Here is a 19,499-nt window from a genome sequence, read left to right as displayed (position 1 = left end):
AAAATGCATTTGAGAAGGAATTGGTTTTAGCAGTACTGAAATAGAAGTGGTGATGTTTGCTTGGTGTTATCAGTAAGATGTAGCTTCTAATATTATTGCTTTGTTGGCATTATCGCACTTCTAAAAGTTATCCCATTGCTCCATGTCCAAATTCATGGCACGCAAAACAGAAGAACACTCTTGCTGAAGAGGAGTCACACATAAGATGAATTTACAGTTCCAAAAAGTTAATCACATTTTCTTTAAGTGCTCTTCCTGACAGTCAGATCTCTCACTCTTGAAGTTAACTTGATTTTTTTTGTTTCCAGATGTGTACTCTGCTCAGAGATGGTGTAAAAGTGTTCAGTTTGAGCTTTTTGTGCCTTGGCAATACCAGCTCTATGCTTTCTTAGGACAACAAGCCTTCCTTCAAAAACTGTGAAGGAAGAGGAAATTGATTCTGCCTTTATTCCCGATATTAAAATTCGGAGCTGGTAGCTTTGAGCATATGTGACTTTCACATTTGTGTTACTTGGATATTGGTAGTGGGAAAGGATCAGACAGCATAACTATCCCTGTATAACTGACGAGGCCATACTATGCATACATTGAACCATTCACCAGTCAGTCTGTTTTTCCCTTCCTGAAAGTGTCTCTCGCAGAAAGGTTAAGGAGATGCGGACTGTTGTCACTGGAACAGTTGATACGCAATTTTAGGCTTGATAAAATACTTTTGACTGTATTGTTCAAAGTGTAAGTTATAGAATGGCCACCTGAGACTAGTAGTGTTTCATAACACCACTGACAGCAATACATCTGCCATTTGTATAAAAAGTGTATATCTGTATGTTTGGATATCCATATATAAGTGCTAGATTATACTTGGACTATACTGTAAAGTTGTACTGCTTTTATACAGCTATATTGCTGTTCTAATTTCTGAGGATCAGTCGTACCACAGCAAAATACTCCGTATGGCCCATCAAGGATACTCCTGGTGATTTCATAGAATGGCTGTACTTGTCTTCCTCTTCAGTCTGTTGCCTTACCAATCATCCTTCAGATAAAAAATTAACTCTACAGCCTCCTTCATTTGCATTTGTTTTTTTTTTTTTTTTTACAATGGGCCTGGAGAAGGAAAGCTTGCCAAAGATGAACACTTCTGAATTGCTTTTTGCTGTGTGACCTGCTTGCTTTTTCCACACCTTTCAAAACAAACACAAAACTTGTAATAATCCAGGCTTCTCATTTACTCTGTAAAATTTTTACTCTTTTATAATGTACTAGAAACATTATTGTAAATCAAACAAGTTATAAAGATGCAGTATAAGAGATTGGATAAGGTTATATGTGTAACTGTTTTGGGCAGAAATTTGAAGAGCTTGCTATAAGAAAAAGGTTTAGCAAAATCCATTTCAATGCTCTAGCCTTGTTTGCTGTCTTATTTTGGTTTTTTTCTTCTCCGTAGTAGGGGAATGGGATGCAGATCTATGGGAAGCTTTATGCTTGGAATTGCTTGCTACAATCTTATGACAATTAGTTGTGAACCTGAAGTTATTGATAATCCATTCTATACAGTGGGATTTAACATAAGTTTATTTATTTAATGTGCATTAATATATGTGTGTATATATATGCATATATATGTTTATATACGTTTTTCTTTTTTACTTGTGATTAAGATAAAATTATAATGGTGTTTCTGGTATGTGTTAGAGTTTGATTCTGTACAGGTTAAAGCATCTAGCATCTGAAACTGTAGCCTTCAGTATAACTGATTCTGAATCATATGTATCTATTTGTTCATTTACATTCACAATGCTGTTAATGCATCTACTTCGTCTTAAGTTTTTTCAGTTTTGTTTAAGGACACTCACAAATACTGCTTTCTGTATTTTTTGTATCTCTTCACTTTGTATAAAACTTGACCCCCCTTTAAAAAACAGGCATTGAAATTTCCTTTCTGCACTGGGTCACATTATCTTCTAAAATAGGATTGTTTATTCTTGATTTGGGAAAATATAATCATCAAATCAGCTTTTCATGCTTTGCTATAATACACGTACTTTTTGTTCAACAATTGGAAAGGCTCTAGAAATTTTAAAACTCAAGAGAAATAATCCAGAAATGTGAGAGATCTTGGCTAACAACAATAAAAGGAAAAAGGAAAAAATGGTGTTTGCCTCTGTAGTACTAAAAGAAAAAAAAATCTGATTTCCTCTCTTAAAAAAAAAAAAAGGTTTTAATGCATGATGTGTGTTCAACTTTCAGCATTTTTCTGTTTTCGTTTTTTTTTAGAGTATGAAGACGGTGATTTGTCATCCTGGATAAACAGAGAAAGATTTCAAGGTTATCTTAATGTAGATGGGTTTACGCTGTATGAACTTGGAGATACAGGTGAGATGCTGCTACCACTGAACTCTTCAGCATCCCTTGTACTTAACGCTAAGAAAAAATAAAGAGCGTTAAGAATGTGTTTTTCAAACCTCAGAAATGAATTAATCTCAGAGTTAGATGTGATAGTGCCAATCTTTTTTTGATGTTGGCGAGACTTATTCTATTGACTAGAGGCTTCTTCCCATCCAAAGTCTACACTAGTCCTTCCTCACAACGTAAAAATTAGTTTGTCTAATCCTATAGTATTAAAAAATCTCAAAAATTAGTAGGACTTTTAATTTAAGAGCAGCTTAGATTTTGCATAAATTGCATATTAACTCTTGGAATACCTACAGGGAATTTTATGACTGGATTTAGAAGTATCGTATATGGTTGGGTTTAGATATGTCTTACATTAATGGATTCAAATATCTTTAAAGTAGATATGGTAAGGAAGGGTGGAGAGCATCTACTCTGGTAGATGTGTGCCTGTCCTGGAATACTTTAGCTTTTCGTTAGTAAAATTTTTTGCAAGCCAAATGAAAACTTTGCAGCCAAGTGACTTCTGGAATAGGCAAATGAGTTGTATTGCTTTTAAGATACACATACTCTGAAGTAGCAGAAGAAATGCTGTCAGTGTTGATTTTTCCAGGCCAGGATACCTTATAATCTATATTCCATTTCAAAAGAAAGAAGTTTATATTCAATGCAACATTGAGTGCTTTCGGGTTTTAAAAATTATGAAACACTTCGTTTCACAACCATGTAAGAACCTAACATTGTTACACCTGCATTTTAAAAGGTTATTTACAGAAGTGCTGTTACAAATTGTTTAAATGTAGCATATTTCTTCATGATGTATTTTTGTTTAACAATTCCTCAATTTACAAAAAAAAAATTAGAAGCTCATTAATACAATGGAGAAGCCATCGTTTATTTTTAAGAGCTCTATGTATAAATACACAGTACCTGGAATTTATCTGTGTTGTCTTTTCTGGTCTAAAAAGTAGTTGTTTCCTAGTGTGTTCACTAGGTAATGTCTTACAGTGTGGAAGGAAATGGGAAAAGTGAGGATTGAGATTTGGAAGAAGCCAAGGTGGCAGAAGCTATTGCTGTTTCACTGGAAAGTCTGGGAATTAATCGATGGTTTTTGCCCTCAAAACCATTCAGTATTGCTTGAACAAGAGTGAGTTTCTTTTTTTTGAGAGGAATGCTTCCTGTGGCATGGCGATATGTAGGAACTGAGCCATAGATTGGCTTAGTGGGGAGGGTTTTGAGTGCGTCAGGGCATCTAGAGAGACTTAAACTGTTCTTCTGCACTTCTTAAGCTTGAGGCTTTAGTTAATTCAACTGATGACTACACTAGCAGGTCTGCTTTCCTAACAGGAAGTACTTGATCTGGAAAACCTTTGGCCAGCTTTCTAAACATATTTTTGATCTGTTTCAACTTAAGAGGCTTTGGCTTTTTTCTTTTAATCAGAAAAACTTCACAAAATGAATCCTGAAAAGATGAGTATATTCTGGTGTTTGGTCTTTAAGCTCCTCTGACAGAGGTCTGTGAACGGAGTTGTTTTCCTGATGTAATGAATTCCAGGCTCTGCCAGTAAATTTTCCATGTTTTTTTCTGTAAGGATTATATTCCAGATTTTCAGTAGTGTGAGAAATAGTTGGTACTGAATCCACACAATAGTAATTCAATCAATTAGAATCAGCTTGTAATTGCAATTATATAATAATAAAGTTTTTCATAATCCCATATTTAGGTATATGCAAATATGCAGTTTGGGTAGGGAATTAATTTTTATCTGGGGTTTTCCTCTTTTAATTTCATTCGTAAACAGACTTTTCATAGAACACTAGTGGTATGGCATTAAGCCAGATCTTAATTTATTTTCAGTGGCTTTAAGAAAAACACAATTTGGTCAGCTGCAAGAGACTATTTGGCATCAAGGTTGGTTTATGCCTAAAACTAATTCCTGTTCCTGGAGAGTGTCTAATCTTCTAGGTTGGAGTATTTTCCATCTGATACTGTGTGTTTCTTTTTAAATGTTTTCAAGCATTTTATTCCTTATTTTAGGAAAACTCGTGGCTATTGCAGTCATTGATGATAAAAACTCTTCAGTGGAACATACCAGGTACAGAATTGAGTATTGGTGATGCTATGGGAGAAATGTTCTGGTATGACATAGAGAACTTTGGAATTTTCTTAAATATTCAGAAATGCTAGGTTAAATGAATGGTTTTAACTTGTGTATGTTCTCTAATGTATGACTTCAGCCTACTGAATTTACTTAATTTATGGCTCTGTTGAAGCACGTGTGAGTTCAATGAGATGATGGGAGTTTCTGTATCACTCTTCTGCCATTTGTTAATGAGATCACTGGAACAAACCATGATCACATAGCTTTTTAAAGCTATTGTTTCACCTTTCAAACATAGACGAGAGTACTTGAGTTCAGATAACTTTGAGATGAACTTAGTATGTTCAAACAAATGACTGTTCTTCAGCTCAGTTGAGTTAAAAATTAAATTAGTGATGCTTATATATTCGTTGTCTCTGGAACTTATATGAAGGGGCATTTTCAGTTGGGTTGGAGTTTGCTGAAGAGACTGGCAGGAACAAGACCTTCCCCTGTCCCTTTCTGATTGCATACATAATGAGACTAAAAATATTGTTCAAGTGTATGCTATTTTCCCAGACCTCTTTGGATTTGCTTCAGAGTCACAGTGCTGTATCTTCAAAAGACAATAGATGAAGTAGCCTGACTGCTTTTCTCCTGTTGAGACTGTGTGGTAGATAGCCTTTCAACCCTTAGGAACCAAACAAGATGAATGAGGTGGTTTTTGTTAACAGAATAGGGAATCATTACTTTTAATGAGGTACTAATTGCTGCTTACTGAGGAAATCTCAATTTTTTTTTTTTTTTTTTTTTTTGTATTTTGACAGAGTATGTCTTGGATTATCAATGTAACTTTTTTTCCTTCCAGACTAAAATCTATTATTCAGGAGGTTGCTAGAGATTATCGGGATCACTTTCATAGGTAGGCAGACATGGTACTGTGGTATCTTAAGTGAACTTCTGCATTAAACTTTTTAAGGCAGCAGTCATTTTTTTTTTTCTACATATGAAAAATGTTATAGTGCCTGCTTTGATATTCATATACTGATGTTTAATAAGATCATTCCATTAACTAAGTGTTTTGGGATGCTGACTGTCCTGTAGATCATCAATTTTTGAGTTATATTGCTGAGTGTGTGCTTTTATCTTGAGTTATAGGAAAAATATTTAAGGAAGAGCTCTTGCTGAAACCCATTTTTCATGATTCTCCTTTTCACTGCTTCACTTACAGGGATTTCCAATTTGGCCATATGGATGGAAATGATTACATTAATAGTTTACTAATGGAGTAAGTAAATTCTTATTTGAATATTCTTTCTTCTCTTGTATCTGTTGCTAAGTATATTTAATTGAAAAAAATATTCTGAAGAATTCCTGCCTTACATGGGATAAAAAAAAAAAATCACTGTCCTCAGAATTCAGTATGTAGCATAGTATCAGTTGTTTGTTAAACTAAACTGCTTAATTTTGTGTTAGAAGTTTGGCTTACTGATAATGCTGCTTGACAAAGCTTACCTTTTATGTCTACTTTAAATTAATTACTCTTAGAACTGTGCTGTTTTTTTCTTTCATTAAGTTTAAAGTTATGTTAATTTGTAAAAGGAAATGTAAATAATGGTTATACATTATCTCAGGTTTTGATTTCTGTAGGGGAACATTTCATTCTGGATTCATTTTTGAGACTGATGCATAGAAATCTGCTTCTTCAGAGAAGCAGCAAAAAGTGCATGGAAGATGCTGTCTGCACTTGATATGTACATGGTACATTTTGAAATATATACGTAGCTTAACAAGATACTTGATATTTGCCCTTATTACGATCCTTGTCTAAAAATGCGTAATTAGAGAGTTAAGTTGCTTGGCATTTACAGTTGACTACTTGTTCTACTCTGGCCTTTTGCGTGAACGAAGGAAGAAACAGGGGTCAATATACCAGCTCTGTAAGTTTTCCAAACCCCTTTCTTGGGGTTTAAAGCATGAACAAAGCATGGGTTTGTGTCCCTAAAGGTTCTGGGAGCCTCATTGGGGACTCAGGAGGTACAAGGTCCATATTTCTGTGGTGTCTGTAGATTGACACCTGAATATAATTAATTTAACTTCAGTTGAGAGACAGCTATTTTTAAGTGATGCGTTTGGTCTAGTGCTTTATAGCTGCCAAGACTGAGACCTCCCTCGCTTCATTACTGCTTCTCTGGTGCAGGCTCTTACGTCTGACTGGCTGTGGAGCTGTTTCAGCTTGTTTATCTGGCAGAAAAGCATTTGCTTTTTTGGCTAGTCAAGTAGGGGAGTTATTTCGCTGATAGAGCAAAACCCTTAAATGTCTTTCCGTGTATTCTTCTGAGTACCAAAACTGATGTGCAGAGAAACAGGGGAGGGAGCTGAGGTCCCTGGGAGAGGGAAAATGAAGGGGAAGACAACAGAACTGCCACTTACAGCAGTAGTGATGTGGTAGTAGTGGCAAGATTTGTTCCATGGGATTGTTTAACTTAATCTACAAAATGCCTGATTTTATGACTTGTAGTATAAGAGAAGGTGCTGTTCAAGTACTCACAAACTTTTAATTATTTTCTAAACAGAGCGTATACATTTCTAGCATAAGTGGAAAGCACCAAAAGAAAGCAGCATATGTGCAGTGATACAAGTAGCTGCTCTTCATGTGGCTACTTAAATGTATCAAAATCATATTGCAAGTGCTTCAGTTTTCCACTAGGTGGCAGCAAGTGAAAATAGAAAAAGCATCTTGAACAGTGAGAAATCTATTGCAGAATATTTTCACTGTGCTAGATAAAATCATAGAATCTTTGGCTTGAAAGGGACCTTTTAAGATCATCTAATCCAACCTCCCCTGTAATGAGCAGGGACATATTCAACTATAACAGGTTGCTCAGAGCCCCATCCAACCTGACTTGGAATGTTTCCAGGGATGGGGCATCTACCACCTCTCTGGGCACACTGTTCCAGTGTTTCACCATCCTCATGGTGAAAAATTTCTTCCTTATATCTAGTCAAAAGATGCCCTCTTTTACTTTAAAACCGTTACCCTTTGTTCTGTTGCTCCGGGTCCTGCTAAAAAAGTCTGTCCCCATCTTTTGTATAAGCCCCGTTTAAGTACTGCAAGGCTGCACTAAGGTCAACCCAGAGCCTTCTGTTCTCTAGGCTGAACAATCCCAACTCTCAGCCTTTCTTCATAGGAGAGGTGTTCCATTCCTCTGATAGTTTTTGTGGCCCTCCTCTGGACCCTCTCTAACAGGTCCATGTCTTGCCTGTGCTGAGGGCTCCAGAGCTGGACACAATATTGCAGCTGGGTTCTAACCAGAGCAGGGAGGCAGAATCTCCTCCCTTGACCTGCTGGCCATGCTTCTTTGGATGCAGCCCAGGAGACAGTTGGCCTTGTGGGCTATGAGCGCACGTTGCAGGCTCATGTCCAGCTTTTCATCCACCAGTACGCCCAAGTCCTTCTTCTCTCAATCCCTTCATTGCCCAGCCTGTACTGATACTGGGGGTTGCCCTGACCCAGGTGCAGGACCCTGCGCTTGGCCTTGTTGGACATTGAGCTGTTTACCACTACCCTCTGGATGCGACCATCCAACTAGTTCCTCATCCACCCAACAGTCCACCCATCAAATCGATCTTTCTGCAACGTAGAGAGGGGGATGCTTTGGGGGATCATGTCAAAGTTCTTTCAGAAGTCCAGATAGAGGACATCAGTAGCTTTTCCCTTGTCCACTGATGTGGTCACTGCATCATAGAAGGCCACTAGGTTGCTCAGGCAGGACTTACTCTTGGGGAAGCCATGCTGGCTGTCTGCAATCACCTCCCTGTCCTCCCTGTGCCTTAGCCAACTTCTAGGAGGATATGTTCCATGATCTTCCCAGGCACAGAGGGGAAGCTGACAGATCGGTAGTTCCCAGGCTCCTCCTTGCTACCCTTTTTAAACATGGGTGCAGTGTTTCCATTTTTCCAGTCTCCAGGGACTTCACCTGACTTTCATGACTTTTCAGATGTAATGGAGTGTGGCTTGGCAACTACATCAGTCGGTTCCCTCAGGACTCTGGATGCGTCTTGTCAGATCCCGTAGAGTTATGTACGGTTCCTCAGGAGGTTTTGAACCTGATCTTCTCTTACAGTGGGAGGGACTTACCAAGACCGGGGACTGGAGGAACAGTCCATCCCCTCGAGAGATGTGGGAAGAGAAATTGACAGTGAAGACTGAGGCAAAGAAGTCATTGAGTACCTCAGCCTTCTCCTCATCAGTTGTTGCCAGTCTGCCAGTCTTGCACATCAAAGGGGGTGCGCTTTCTTTGACCTTCGCTTTCTGGCTGACATAGCTATAGAAGCCCTTCTTACTATCCTTTGTGTTCTTTGCCAAGTTCAGCTCCATCCATGCTTTGGCCTTCTTGACCCCATCCCAACACAAGCGGGCAACGTCCCTGTACTCATCCCAGGATACCTGTCCGTGCTTCCACTGCCTGTGCATTTACTTCTGGCCCTTTAATTTGATCAACAGGTCTTGACTCAGCCATGCTGGCCTCTTGCCTTCCTTTCCTGATTTGTTACATCTGGGTATCAAGAGCTCTTGCGCTCTAGGGAAAGTGTCCTTAAAATATCTGCCAGTTCTGGTCTGCTGCCTTGTCCCTGAGGGCAGTTTCCCAGAGGATCCTATTGACTAACTCCCTGGGGAGCTGGAAGTGTGCTCTCCTAAAATTTAGGGTCCTGACTTTACTCTTTGCCTGCCCCATATCCCTCACTACTGTGAAATCCACCAGCATGGTCACTGCAGTCCATGCTGCCTCCAATCCTGATGTCACCAATTAGCTCACATGCATTAGTGACCAAAAGGTCCAGTATGGCATCCCCTGTGGTAGGGCTGTCTGTTACCTGGCTTAAGAAGTTACCCTTCATGCACTCCTTGAGTCTCTTGGATTGCCTATTGCTCGCTGTGCTACTTTTCCAGCAGATGTTGGGGTGGTTGAAGTCCCCCCAGCAGGATGGGAGCCTGTGAGCATGAAGCCTTCTGTAGCTGGAGTAAGAAGGCTTCATCAATAGACTCCCCTTGATCGGGCAGCCTGTAGTGGACACCAACCACAAGGTTCCGTTTGTTGCCTCTGTTGCCTCTGTTTTTGATTCTTACCCATAAGCTTTCAATTTGCTTGTGGCTATTCTTCAGAGACAGCTCTTCACACTCTATCCATTTCTTGACATAGAGGGCAATGCCTCTGCCCTTCCTTCCTCTCCTGTCTTTTCTGAACAGCCTGTACCCATTTATTTGTCTGTCTCTTCAGCAGTGGATGAACATGTGTTTATTGGGTTAAAAAATGGTATAGTTAAAACTATGCACAGAAGAAGACGACAGAATATTATGTGTTTTACTGAAAGCAAAACTACATCTTTTTTAAGCTAAGCTGTGTAACATTGGAATGTCAACTATAGGTATATGTAGAATATTAATTCCTCAGCTCTTGGAAGAAACATATTAAACATGTTTTTATGAATCTCTGTATAGAATATGACACTTGTATATAGCGTTTATCTTTCAGCTGCTCTACAACCAATTCCAAGAACCTCAGTTACCAGGCTACTAAAAGCAATAGAAGCACTTTTTTCTTTTTTGGGGGGTGAGGATGCAGGGGATATCTTTTCTGCATCTGAGTAATAAAACCCATTCTGTTTTGAATGAGAGGAGGTGTTTTGGCAGAGGCTGATAACTTGTTACCACACACTTGCAAAAGCACCTGACTTGGTTTGATTGCCTCCTACTTATATTTCTTGTTTGTTCTTAATAAATAGAGAATGAAAATGTCAAGGGAAAAATTGTATTTAGAGAATCTTATGTTGCAGGTTGTCACTGTTGACAAAGTTCTGTCATTTGGTTGGTTTTTTTTAAAGTTCCTTTGAAAGGATTAAATTATTTTTGTTATCTCTGTAGTTGGCCTTACATTTTCTGAGGTGCGGCCATGCTTTCAACTTGAATACTGGGAATGTGGTCTGCACCTTAAGCCTTAAATTACTAAGCTTTCTAGGAGCTTAGAAAATTCTCACGTATAAGTGTTAAACTTGTTCACTTCTACATTTGGAACTGAATTTAAATTAAAACCAAAACAAAACACCTAAAGTGTGTGAGAAAATTTAGAATAAATTCTATGACTTCAAAGAAAAATGGGAATCTTGAGTAAACGCTAAACAATTTTTTCATGAAATAATTGACTATCAATTAATAGCCAGTTAAGGCTGATGTCATCATCAATACTACATGGATTACAAATGGGTGTCTATATATTACAAATGGGTGTCTATATATTACATATGGGTGTCTATATATTACAAATATAGACAAAAGTGAAAATGTGGGAAAAACTGCTGCTGTGAAGGAAAGTCACCTAGTATTTAAATTCATTGGTGACAGAACTGTAGAAAACTGGCAGAGTACAGGAGATTTTTCACCTTATTTAATGTATTTTAAATCTTGCTTGTTGAACAATGTACTTGTGCAGTACTAAATTTCCTTAAACCTGATCTAGGGCTACTTTGAACAGTAGATTATACTGGTTTATCTCCAGAGATAATTTCTAACTTTTTTTTTCTTTTTTTGTGATTCTGTGATACTAAACAATGCTTATGCACGTGAAGGTCAACTGCTGAGTAATAATTGTTTAAAAATTCCAGCTCATCTGCCATATCTGAAAGAAATGTAATAAAACTTTGGTATGGCTTATTCTTTTGACTTGACAGGTAGAGGTTGATTGATAGAGCTGATCAATTGGACTGTGGCTGTATGAGATTTGAACTTTTGGATTATACTTTTGCCTTTGTTCAGTAAAACACTTAATTAAGTGTTTTAACTTAATTGTCCTAACAGTTGTGTTGTCCTAATAGTGTATTTCAAATACAAGGCTGCTATCTGTGATCTCTTACTAATTGAAAAGTCATAAGGTACTTGATTTGCAGTCACTTTGGGTATGTAAAATGCAATAAGCTTCAATAGCATTGCTGACACAGATGTGAAGGAAAAATATTAGTGAGAAATATGCTCATACCATTCAGGTAATTCTCTTCCCCCTTTCCCTCTTGCATTTAAGAAACTGCTACAAGGAACACACACAAAGTGGAGGTTAATGGATACCCTTTTAAATGGTGTAGGAATTATTTGAATTGCAGTATTTTACACAGTAGTTCTTTCAATGTCTAAATTACCTGTTTTATGTTTCCAGTGACTTGACAATCCCTACTATTGTTGTACTGAATACCTCCAATCAGCAGTATTTTCTACCAGATAGGCACATTGAGAACACAGAAGACATGGTTCAGTTTATTAACAATATCTTGGATGGTACAGCTGAAGTAAGTCTTCATTGTGACTTGGAATATGTTGATTGGTGTTTATTTCCTTAGATGCTAAAATAAGGAAAAAATTTGGTTACTCTGATTGTTATTCTGTGTGTTTTATCTTCCTGTCCCATCTGTCTTCCTGTCTTGCAGGCTGCGAGTGAATACGTGATTCTGAGTTCTTGAGGTGTGCCACTGCTTGCTGTTCTGACTGCAAAACCTCTTGTAGAAAGCAAGGGGTTTTTTGTTGATAGCATAATGTTAGCTGGCTTTTCTTGATATTCCTTTTACTGGTGTCACTGGTAAATGGAGAGCTTTTTATTCATGTCCTGGTTTGCTTTAAATGCATTTGATTAAAAATTCTCTTAGTGCATAATTCAACTCTACCCTTTCTTTTGGGCAGAAAATTAATAAATAGCTTGATGAATGGTAGGTTCATATTAAAAAATTAGTGTATACTTGCTTTGCACGTTACAAACAGACACAAGCTTACCCCTCTCTGCTCTAAAAGTAAAAATGAGCTGTCTTTTGTTAAAGCAACAAAATGAATAAATCCATTTGGAATTGATGGATTGGACAATTTTTAAACGTAGGCAAAACAAGTCAGGCTTGCTTATTTCCTCAGTGTACTGTAAGTTGGACAGAAGGCTATGTTGTGTGGACGAGGAAAGAGATCATGGATCAGAGCTTTCGTTTGTGCTTATGGAGCGAGAAGGCTTTGCAATGAAGGGGGACAGTGCTAATAAATCATTTGGCTGCTTCCTGAGGGAAGCCTGTATTGATTTAAACCCTAATTCACAGTATATTGAATGCTTACTGTGTTATCTGAATCCCACTTTACATTATGCCAACAGTTTTAAATCATCATGTGATAATGACAAGGAATGCTGTAGATCATTTCAGTCATACGGGGTACTTTGGTTTATTTAATCTGAAAAAATAATGTAGCAATATAACATAGGTGGATTTGTTTCCTGTTCATGACTTTTCTGGTCATGCTTCCAGTTGCAAGGTAAGGGGTGTTCCTGTAACTTATTTGGTGGTTCTGTGTTCTTCAATTCTCACTTCTACAGTGCTTTATTAATTGCATCGAATTATGTTACCAACATCTATTTGGCTGTATTTAAATATAACCTTCTGGTTGAAATGACAAATTAAATTGGTTTCTGTCTGTTTTTTAACTTTGAGGAAATTCATTTTTGATGCCGTATGTTTCTTTGCCATAGTGTCGCTTAGGTCTTTCTACCATTTGTTTTCAGTATTTCAGCTAGAATGATTAAAGGACTGTTTAAATTCATATCTCTATATGTACATGAGAGTGCTAATACAAGACCGACAATACAGGATGTGACTTCATTTAAGCTAAACAGTGTGTATAGATGTAAAATGACACTACTTTGGCTATGTTCAGGACGAATAAATTGTGCAGCTGTTGAGGAATTAATCTTTAAAGTATACTGGTAAAACAGGTATTAGGATGCGGACTTTCTGAACCACAGTGAAATTTCTGAGAAGTATAACATTCACCCCCTCCCTTCCTTGGGAGGTGTTGGATTATTCACCTTGGCTTTCCTGTTATTTTTCTGTAAGGCCCTATAGGGGCCTTCTGTGAGTGTGTTTCATCTTGTGGGCTTTTTTTGTAATTTATGGGGTTTTGGTTAGGGTCAAGTGCTGATAGGTTGACTTCCAAAATGTAGGTTTTCTTCCCATTTGTTTCTCTGGCAACTCAAGGCAGGTGAAAACTGGTCCTGTTCAACAGACAAATGGCTTTCAGATTCATGTAGTTAGTCTGCCACCTAAATTAGGTGGCCATTTAGGTATAATCTGTCATTGCTTGACACAAGTTTATCACACCTTTGTGTCTTCTTGCTATTTAGTTCGTAGATTTTTCTAACTGCTTCTGTCATAATCCATAAATAGATATCCATCAGCTGCAGGAAAGTCCAGAAGATCTCTGCAATTTTATAATTGTTACATCAGGACCGTTGGTAGTTTCTGTTAGTGTTCCGCTATAGTAAGAGAGTGGAGTGCCAGTCCACTGTTTACACTGATTGTTTAAAACAATTGTGAGGGAATTTTTTATGAGACTATTGAAATGCTTATCCATGCTTGAGAAGTTGGAGTGTCTGGGCATCATGAGATGCAAGAATAATTACTTTTCATTTCCTTCTAAAGGGACTTAAGCTTGCAAGGTCTGAAGAATGAACTTTTGGAATCATAACTGAAAAGTGTCAGCAGTTTTGACATGGTTCCATTTGAAATTTCAGGCACAGGGTGGTGACGGAATTCTACAACGAATCAAGAGAATAATCTATGATGCCAAGTCTACTGTAGTGGTAAGTTTTATTTTTTGTTAAATTGGATGGAACTCTTGTCAGTCAAGATGCAAATCTTTTCAGAGGGTTTTGAAATATTTTTAGATATTTGGTTTTATTATATAGTATATATATTACAAGTACATACACACTAGACTTAAGCCAAATGAACTTCTTAAATGAAGTTTTTAATAATATTTTCCAGTGTGCTAAATATTCAACATGCATTAGTTTCTTCATTTTTCACTCCTTCTCTGTATTAGTCTGACATGTATCTTAAGGGATAGAACAGGGAGAATTCAAAATCTTTTCCTTGACCCTTTTGACGTCCTTTCATTGAAATTGATAGCACTTCTATGTTCTGAGAAATGTTATGGTTTCAGTCTAATTAGTTAGAGCATATGGGTTGTAAATACCATACGTGGTGTATTTCTAAAGCAAGTATTTTTAATCATCTTTCTTATAGATTAATTATGCCTAACAGAATTTTGTTGGGAAAGATGTACACCAATCCATTTCTTCACTTGTGCTACACAAGAAAACCCCGTGCTGTAAATTTAAATTGAAACTCAAATGTTTCTGTATGAGTGGCTTCCGAACTTCTGTGAATGTGCAACATTTAGCCATCAGTTTCTGAAACCAAAAGTCCTTCCTCCTGTGCCATTAAACTGTTCTTCAGTAGGAAGTTGTCTAATAACAGAATGTTTCTGCAGATCCCTTATTACTCAAATGAATTTTTGAGAGTGAGACACAAATAAGACATGAAACGGATTGCCTCAAAGTGTCATTTTAACTATTAGAACAGTTGTTTTTCAAGCTTCAAACAGTTAATAGGATATACAGTTGACATATTAACATTAACTATCCCAATGCAGCATTATAATATTTGAAGTTCTAAGACTTTTTTTGTGAACTTGTAGTAGGAATGGTTAAAACGAGGACTCCTCCTTTCTGGGGAAAAAAAAACCAAAACAAAACAAAAAAAAACCAAACAAACAAACCAAAAACCATGAAAAAATGAAAAACCCTTGTCTGTCATTTTGGATGTTTCTGAATAAATGCACAGAGTAATAAGAGAAGTAATGTGGTAATTCTGTATATTCACTAAAAGTGTTTTTTACTTCGAATTTGTGTTTCAACAGTCTGTGTTCAAGAGTTCACCACTTCTGGGATGCTTTCTCTTTGGGTTGCCCCTGGGGGTCATCAGCATTATGTGTTATGGAATCTGCACAGCTGATACAGATGGAGGGGTAGATGAACATGAGGCAGCTAAAAAGGAAAATGGTGATCGGGAGCTCACAGACGAAGGCAGTGAGGAAGAACAAGAGGAGGAAAAGAACGGAAGATATACAGAACTTTCAGATGGAGAGCTTAAACAGAAAGACATAATGGAAAAGAAAAAAGACTAACTTGTTTGGCAAAAGAATTCCCTAGAATTTCCAAATAGACTTATTTATTGAAGGTAGTCATTTATTGATGATCTTCATGAAAGAGGACCTTTTTGCCTGCATTATCGTAGTTCTGACTTGCATGTATTCAAATTTTCTCAGAAATTGACATGAAAAAAGCTGTTTTCTTAATTGTCTTTAATAGATTAAAAAGAGCAATTGAAACAGAAGGAATTTGCAGGTACAATTCTACACCATTTTTAAAAGAGTTTTGAATTGTTCATTTACAGAACAGTAAGATCATGTTACTTGACCTTAGTGTATGTGTTGAACTACTACTAATCTAGCCCAGCTGAACACTCATTCGTATAAAATTAGGGTTGAAAACTAAGAAAGGTTGAGAGATCTGTAAAGTCTTTCAGAGCCTGATAGCTAAAGACAAGAGTTTTCCAAGAAGTCACGTATACTACCTGTTGCACATTATTTTGGAAAAATAATACCAAACTTTTCTATTTTCTCAAGTTAAATGTAAATCCTTAGGAATTAGAGAACTGTTCTACCATGTAATAATATAATTATTGGCAGTCAAGAATGTTTACTTGATATAGTATGTGGGAGTTATACGTTAAATTAAGTCTTTATTAGTGCTTTAGCAGATAAAAATATTGACAAACTAAATCATAAACCTTGCGTGTTAAATTGTTTTGTATGAGTGCTTACACAAACTTACAGTGCAAATGATCTTTAAGTTTTCTGAATCCACAGTACAACTTGATAAAGGAAGACATAAATATAAACACCCTCTGACTATTTTGCATAACTCTCTAATGACAAGGTTTTTGAATGGTGTACGTTTGTTTTACAGTGTTTAATTCAGATTGTTAAATATCTTTGAGGTAATTGGTGTTGGTATTCTTGTTTGAGACTGTTACTTGCTCTGGAAGGGAGTTAATGCAGCATAAGATTAATATTCATAGAGATTGTTTAGTATAATGCATTTTTGTTACCTGTTTAACATAAAAGTCACTTTTAAAACAACCCTGTGACTTTGAAAAGGACTAATTTGTGTCCAGGGTTAAAATTTCTAAGGATAAGCTATAATGTAGCCTTTGGCATTGATGTAATGGAGAGTACCATAGAAACAAAACTTACATTGCTTTTCTCTTAGTATTCATGTTTTTCTTTCTTCTTTTTTTAAGGCTGTGTTACTGTATAATACACATTATAATGTCCTCCTTATAAGGCAGCTTGATCACATGAGAAATTACTGTGCTATAGCACTAAATTAAGGAATTTTGTCTATTTAGGCATACCCATGTTTTTTAGTTAAGTTCTGTGAGTGAACCTGACAATATAAATCATAACCAGGGAAAATGTATTGCATCCTTTTTCCTTGTAGGAAAGAAACTTGTTTCTTCTGTTTAAGTAGCTTGGTAACAGCTGGCTTCTTGTTGCAGTGCAGAGTACAGTAAGTAGATCCCTGACTTCAAATATTTTTGTTATCATACAATATAAATGATATCTAAGGAGATTAGGAATATTTTCATAAAAATTTCATGTCTGATTTTGAGTCCAGCCTTTTTCCTTTTGGGAGGAGAGTTAAAAAATGAGTTCATAGAATACTGAGTAGTAAGTGTCTGCCATGTTGGGTTTTTCCCTTTTTTGTATTCTCCTTTTTCCTTTTATGAATTGCCTTTTTTTCATTTTTTATCGTTATAGCTAGTTGTACATAGTGACTTGAGTTTTACTGCTTTTTTTTTTGACAGAATCTTTGAGGTGTAGTTTTAGCATATATTTGAAGAATGAGATGCTTAAAAATGTGCTTAGAAATTTTTTTAACGTGGTGTAGAGCTCTTGAGTTATTTAAAAAAAAAAAAAATTACTTAATGACAAGCCTGTGAATTTCTTTGGACTTTAGCAAGACTCAGTGCTGGTAGTTAAAATGACTATTAAGGCAGCAATATGTTTTCTTGATTTGTCTCTTTTCTTAAGGTTTCAAATACAGATCGATTACATATTTAATTTTGGCTCAGGCTGGAAACTTGCAGCTTTTGACTTAAAAACCCTGAAGTGGTCACTGAAACACTGATGTTCCTTCTATGGTGTGTAATAAAAAATAATTCTGAGTTCTGCTGCATTGCTAGGATCTAGTTCAACGATGAGCCTTCATTTTTGTAGTTATTTTTGTGTTTATAATCAGTAGTAGCCAAAGAACTTGCTGACAAATCTTCTGAGATACAGACCCGAATATGATAAATACTGTGTCATAAACAGGTCACAGTAGGATCTGTTAAAACTGTTAACACTTAACTGCTAGAGTTAGGAAGAAAGCATGTGTGTCAGTCACTTCAGAAGTAGTATCAATCAGATGTGTACTGAACTGTGGAAAATTAAACTTGAAATGTGCTGCCATTTTCGCCAAATCCTTCTCCCAGCTATATTCAACAAGACACAGGGAGAAGAAAAGCATAGAAGTCATATACTGGATGTCAGAAGTGATGTGAAATTAAGGGTTTTGCTGTGGTCATGCAAGTAATCTAGAATGCTGTCTGAGAGGGGATCTGGCTTTTTTTTTTTCAGTCTCTGAAAGTTCCTTAAAGCAACTTCACTGTAATAACTTCAAATTCACAAAATAATGCTGCTTTTTTAAGTCCAGTGTAAACCTTTTGTTTTTCTGTAATAAAAACATTTAAAAGAGCCTGTTTCCTTCGCTTAATTTACACAGTGTTAAACTTAAATATTACACATTACTCTTTAGGCCCTGACTAACACCATGCAGAAATGCAGGTGGCAGCTTTTAAAAAGAAAAATGAGTTCATCCTGTCTGATTACTTCTCGTCAATATTTTGAAAATACTCTCTAGATATAGGAGTTAATATTTACTTGTCTTTCAGTGAACATCCTAGCAGTATAAAACAAATGCATTTCTGAAAAAGAAATTTTAAAATACCAATTCATTCCATTAGCATACTCTCAAAACTCTTACAAGAGTTTCAGTAGCAAAGGGAACCTGAAGCACTGTTCTAGTATACATCTCCTTCTGGAAGAACTTAATTTTGGGTAGCCTTGACACTTTGACACATGCAAGCTCTTACTGCTTTGTTATTTACCTAGGTTGTTTTAACAGATACTGTCCACACTGTGGTGCTCACTGCTTAAAGCATGGAATGATAAGTAGGTAGATCTGATGTGTTGAAGACTGCAGAGAAGTGCTTAATTTTCATGAAGTGTTTAAGTAAAAGGTTTAGCTTGCTCTGTTCTGACTCAGAACTGATTTACCTGTTCCTCTCTTGTCAGCATGTGTGAAGAAGTGGTTGTACTTGGAGGATTGGGAGTGTGGAGGGTTGTTCTGATGACAGCCGAAAGCTCAAGTCAGTGAAAAGGGTGCAAAACCAGAACGTCCTTCCCTTAAGCTGTTAAAATCTCATGAGACTACTGTGACAGAGTGGTTCTGGCTCTCAAATCTTCGCAGGGAGCAAAGCAGCTTTCTGCTGTTTTGTTCTCCTCACGGAACATTGCTAACGGATTGAATCATACGAAACTGTTGCATGTTACTGCTGTAACCGATAAAGACAATTTTGACAATATTTTGTTGAATGCTTTGTTGAACTCTTTCTTAACTCACAAGATTTTTGTAGTCTGCCTAGGCAGTGTAGGTATTCCCGAAACAATCCTCTTTCTCAGATTTCTGAACGTTTAACCATTTTAAAGGATTACTGCTGCTATCCTGTATATAAATTTACTGACATAAAACACCATTTAGCAGCTGATGTGAACTCTCCAGTTGCTAGCAAACTTCCTTCTGCTTATACACCAAGGAGTATAGAAATGTTTGCAGTTGTTTAGCAAGGGTAGATAGACTGAGTATTTTGCATAGAGAATTTTTGAATGGAGTACTGTGGCTTTTAACAATAAAACCTGAAAAATCTAGAAAGTCCTTTGAAGAGGAGCAAGGAAACCTTCAAGACGATTACTAATGAGAAGAATAGTATTGCTTT

At 36.7% G+C, this 19,499-nt stretch overlaps 1 protein-coding gene across 1 annotated transcript in view; it reads left to right on the top strand.

Annotated features, from left to right (window-relative positions):
- Window positions 1-15,672, top strand: part of TMX3 (thioredoxin-related transmembrane protein 3) — a gene marked incomplete at its 5' end in the record, with an annotated part of 30,789 nt that extends 15,117 nt beyond the window's left edge. The window contains 7 exons of the mRNA XM_010291626.1: window positions 2,278-2,376; window positions 4,433-4,490; window positions 5,344-5,397; window positions 5,707-5,763; window positions 11,684-11,813; window positions 14,066-14,134; window positions 15,256-15,672. Of these exons, the coding sequence (XP_010289928.1) occupies window positions 2,278-2,376; window positions 4,433-4,490; window positions 5,344-5,397; window positions 5,707-5,763; window positions 11,684-11,813; window positions 14,066-14,134; window positions 15,256-15,522 (734 nt within the window). The remainder of the gene's footprint in view (window positions 1-2,277; window positions 2,377-4,432; window positions 4,491-5,343; window positions 5,398-5,706; window positions 5,764-11,683; window positions 11,814-14,065; window positions 14,135-15,255) is intronic.
- Window positions 15,673-19,499: the final 3,827 nt, after the last annotated feature.

Source organism: Phaethon lepturus, unplaced genomic scaffold, assembly GCF_000687285.1.
Source record: "Phaethon lepturus isolate BGI_N335 unplaced genomic scaffold, ASM68728v1 scaffold707, whole genome shotgun sequence".
Taxonomy (NCBI): Eukaryota; Metazoa; Chordata; class Aves; order Phaethontiformes; family Phaethontidae; genus Phaethon; species Phaethon lepturus.
Note: the sequence above shows the minus strand (reverse complement) of the source record. Positions and strands in the feature narration are given on the sequence as shown.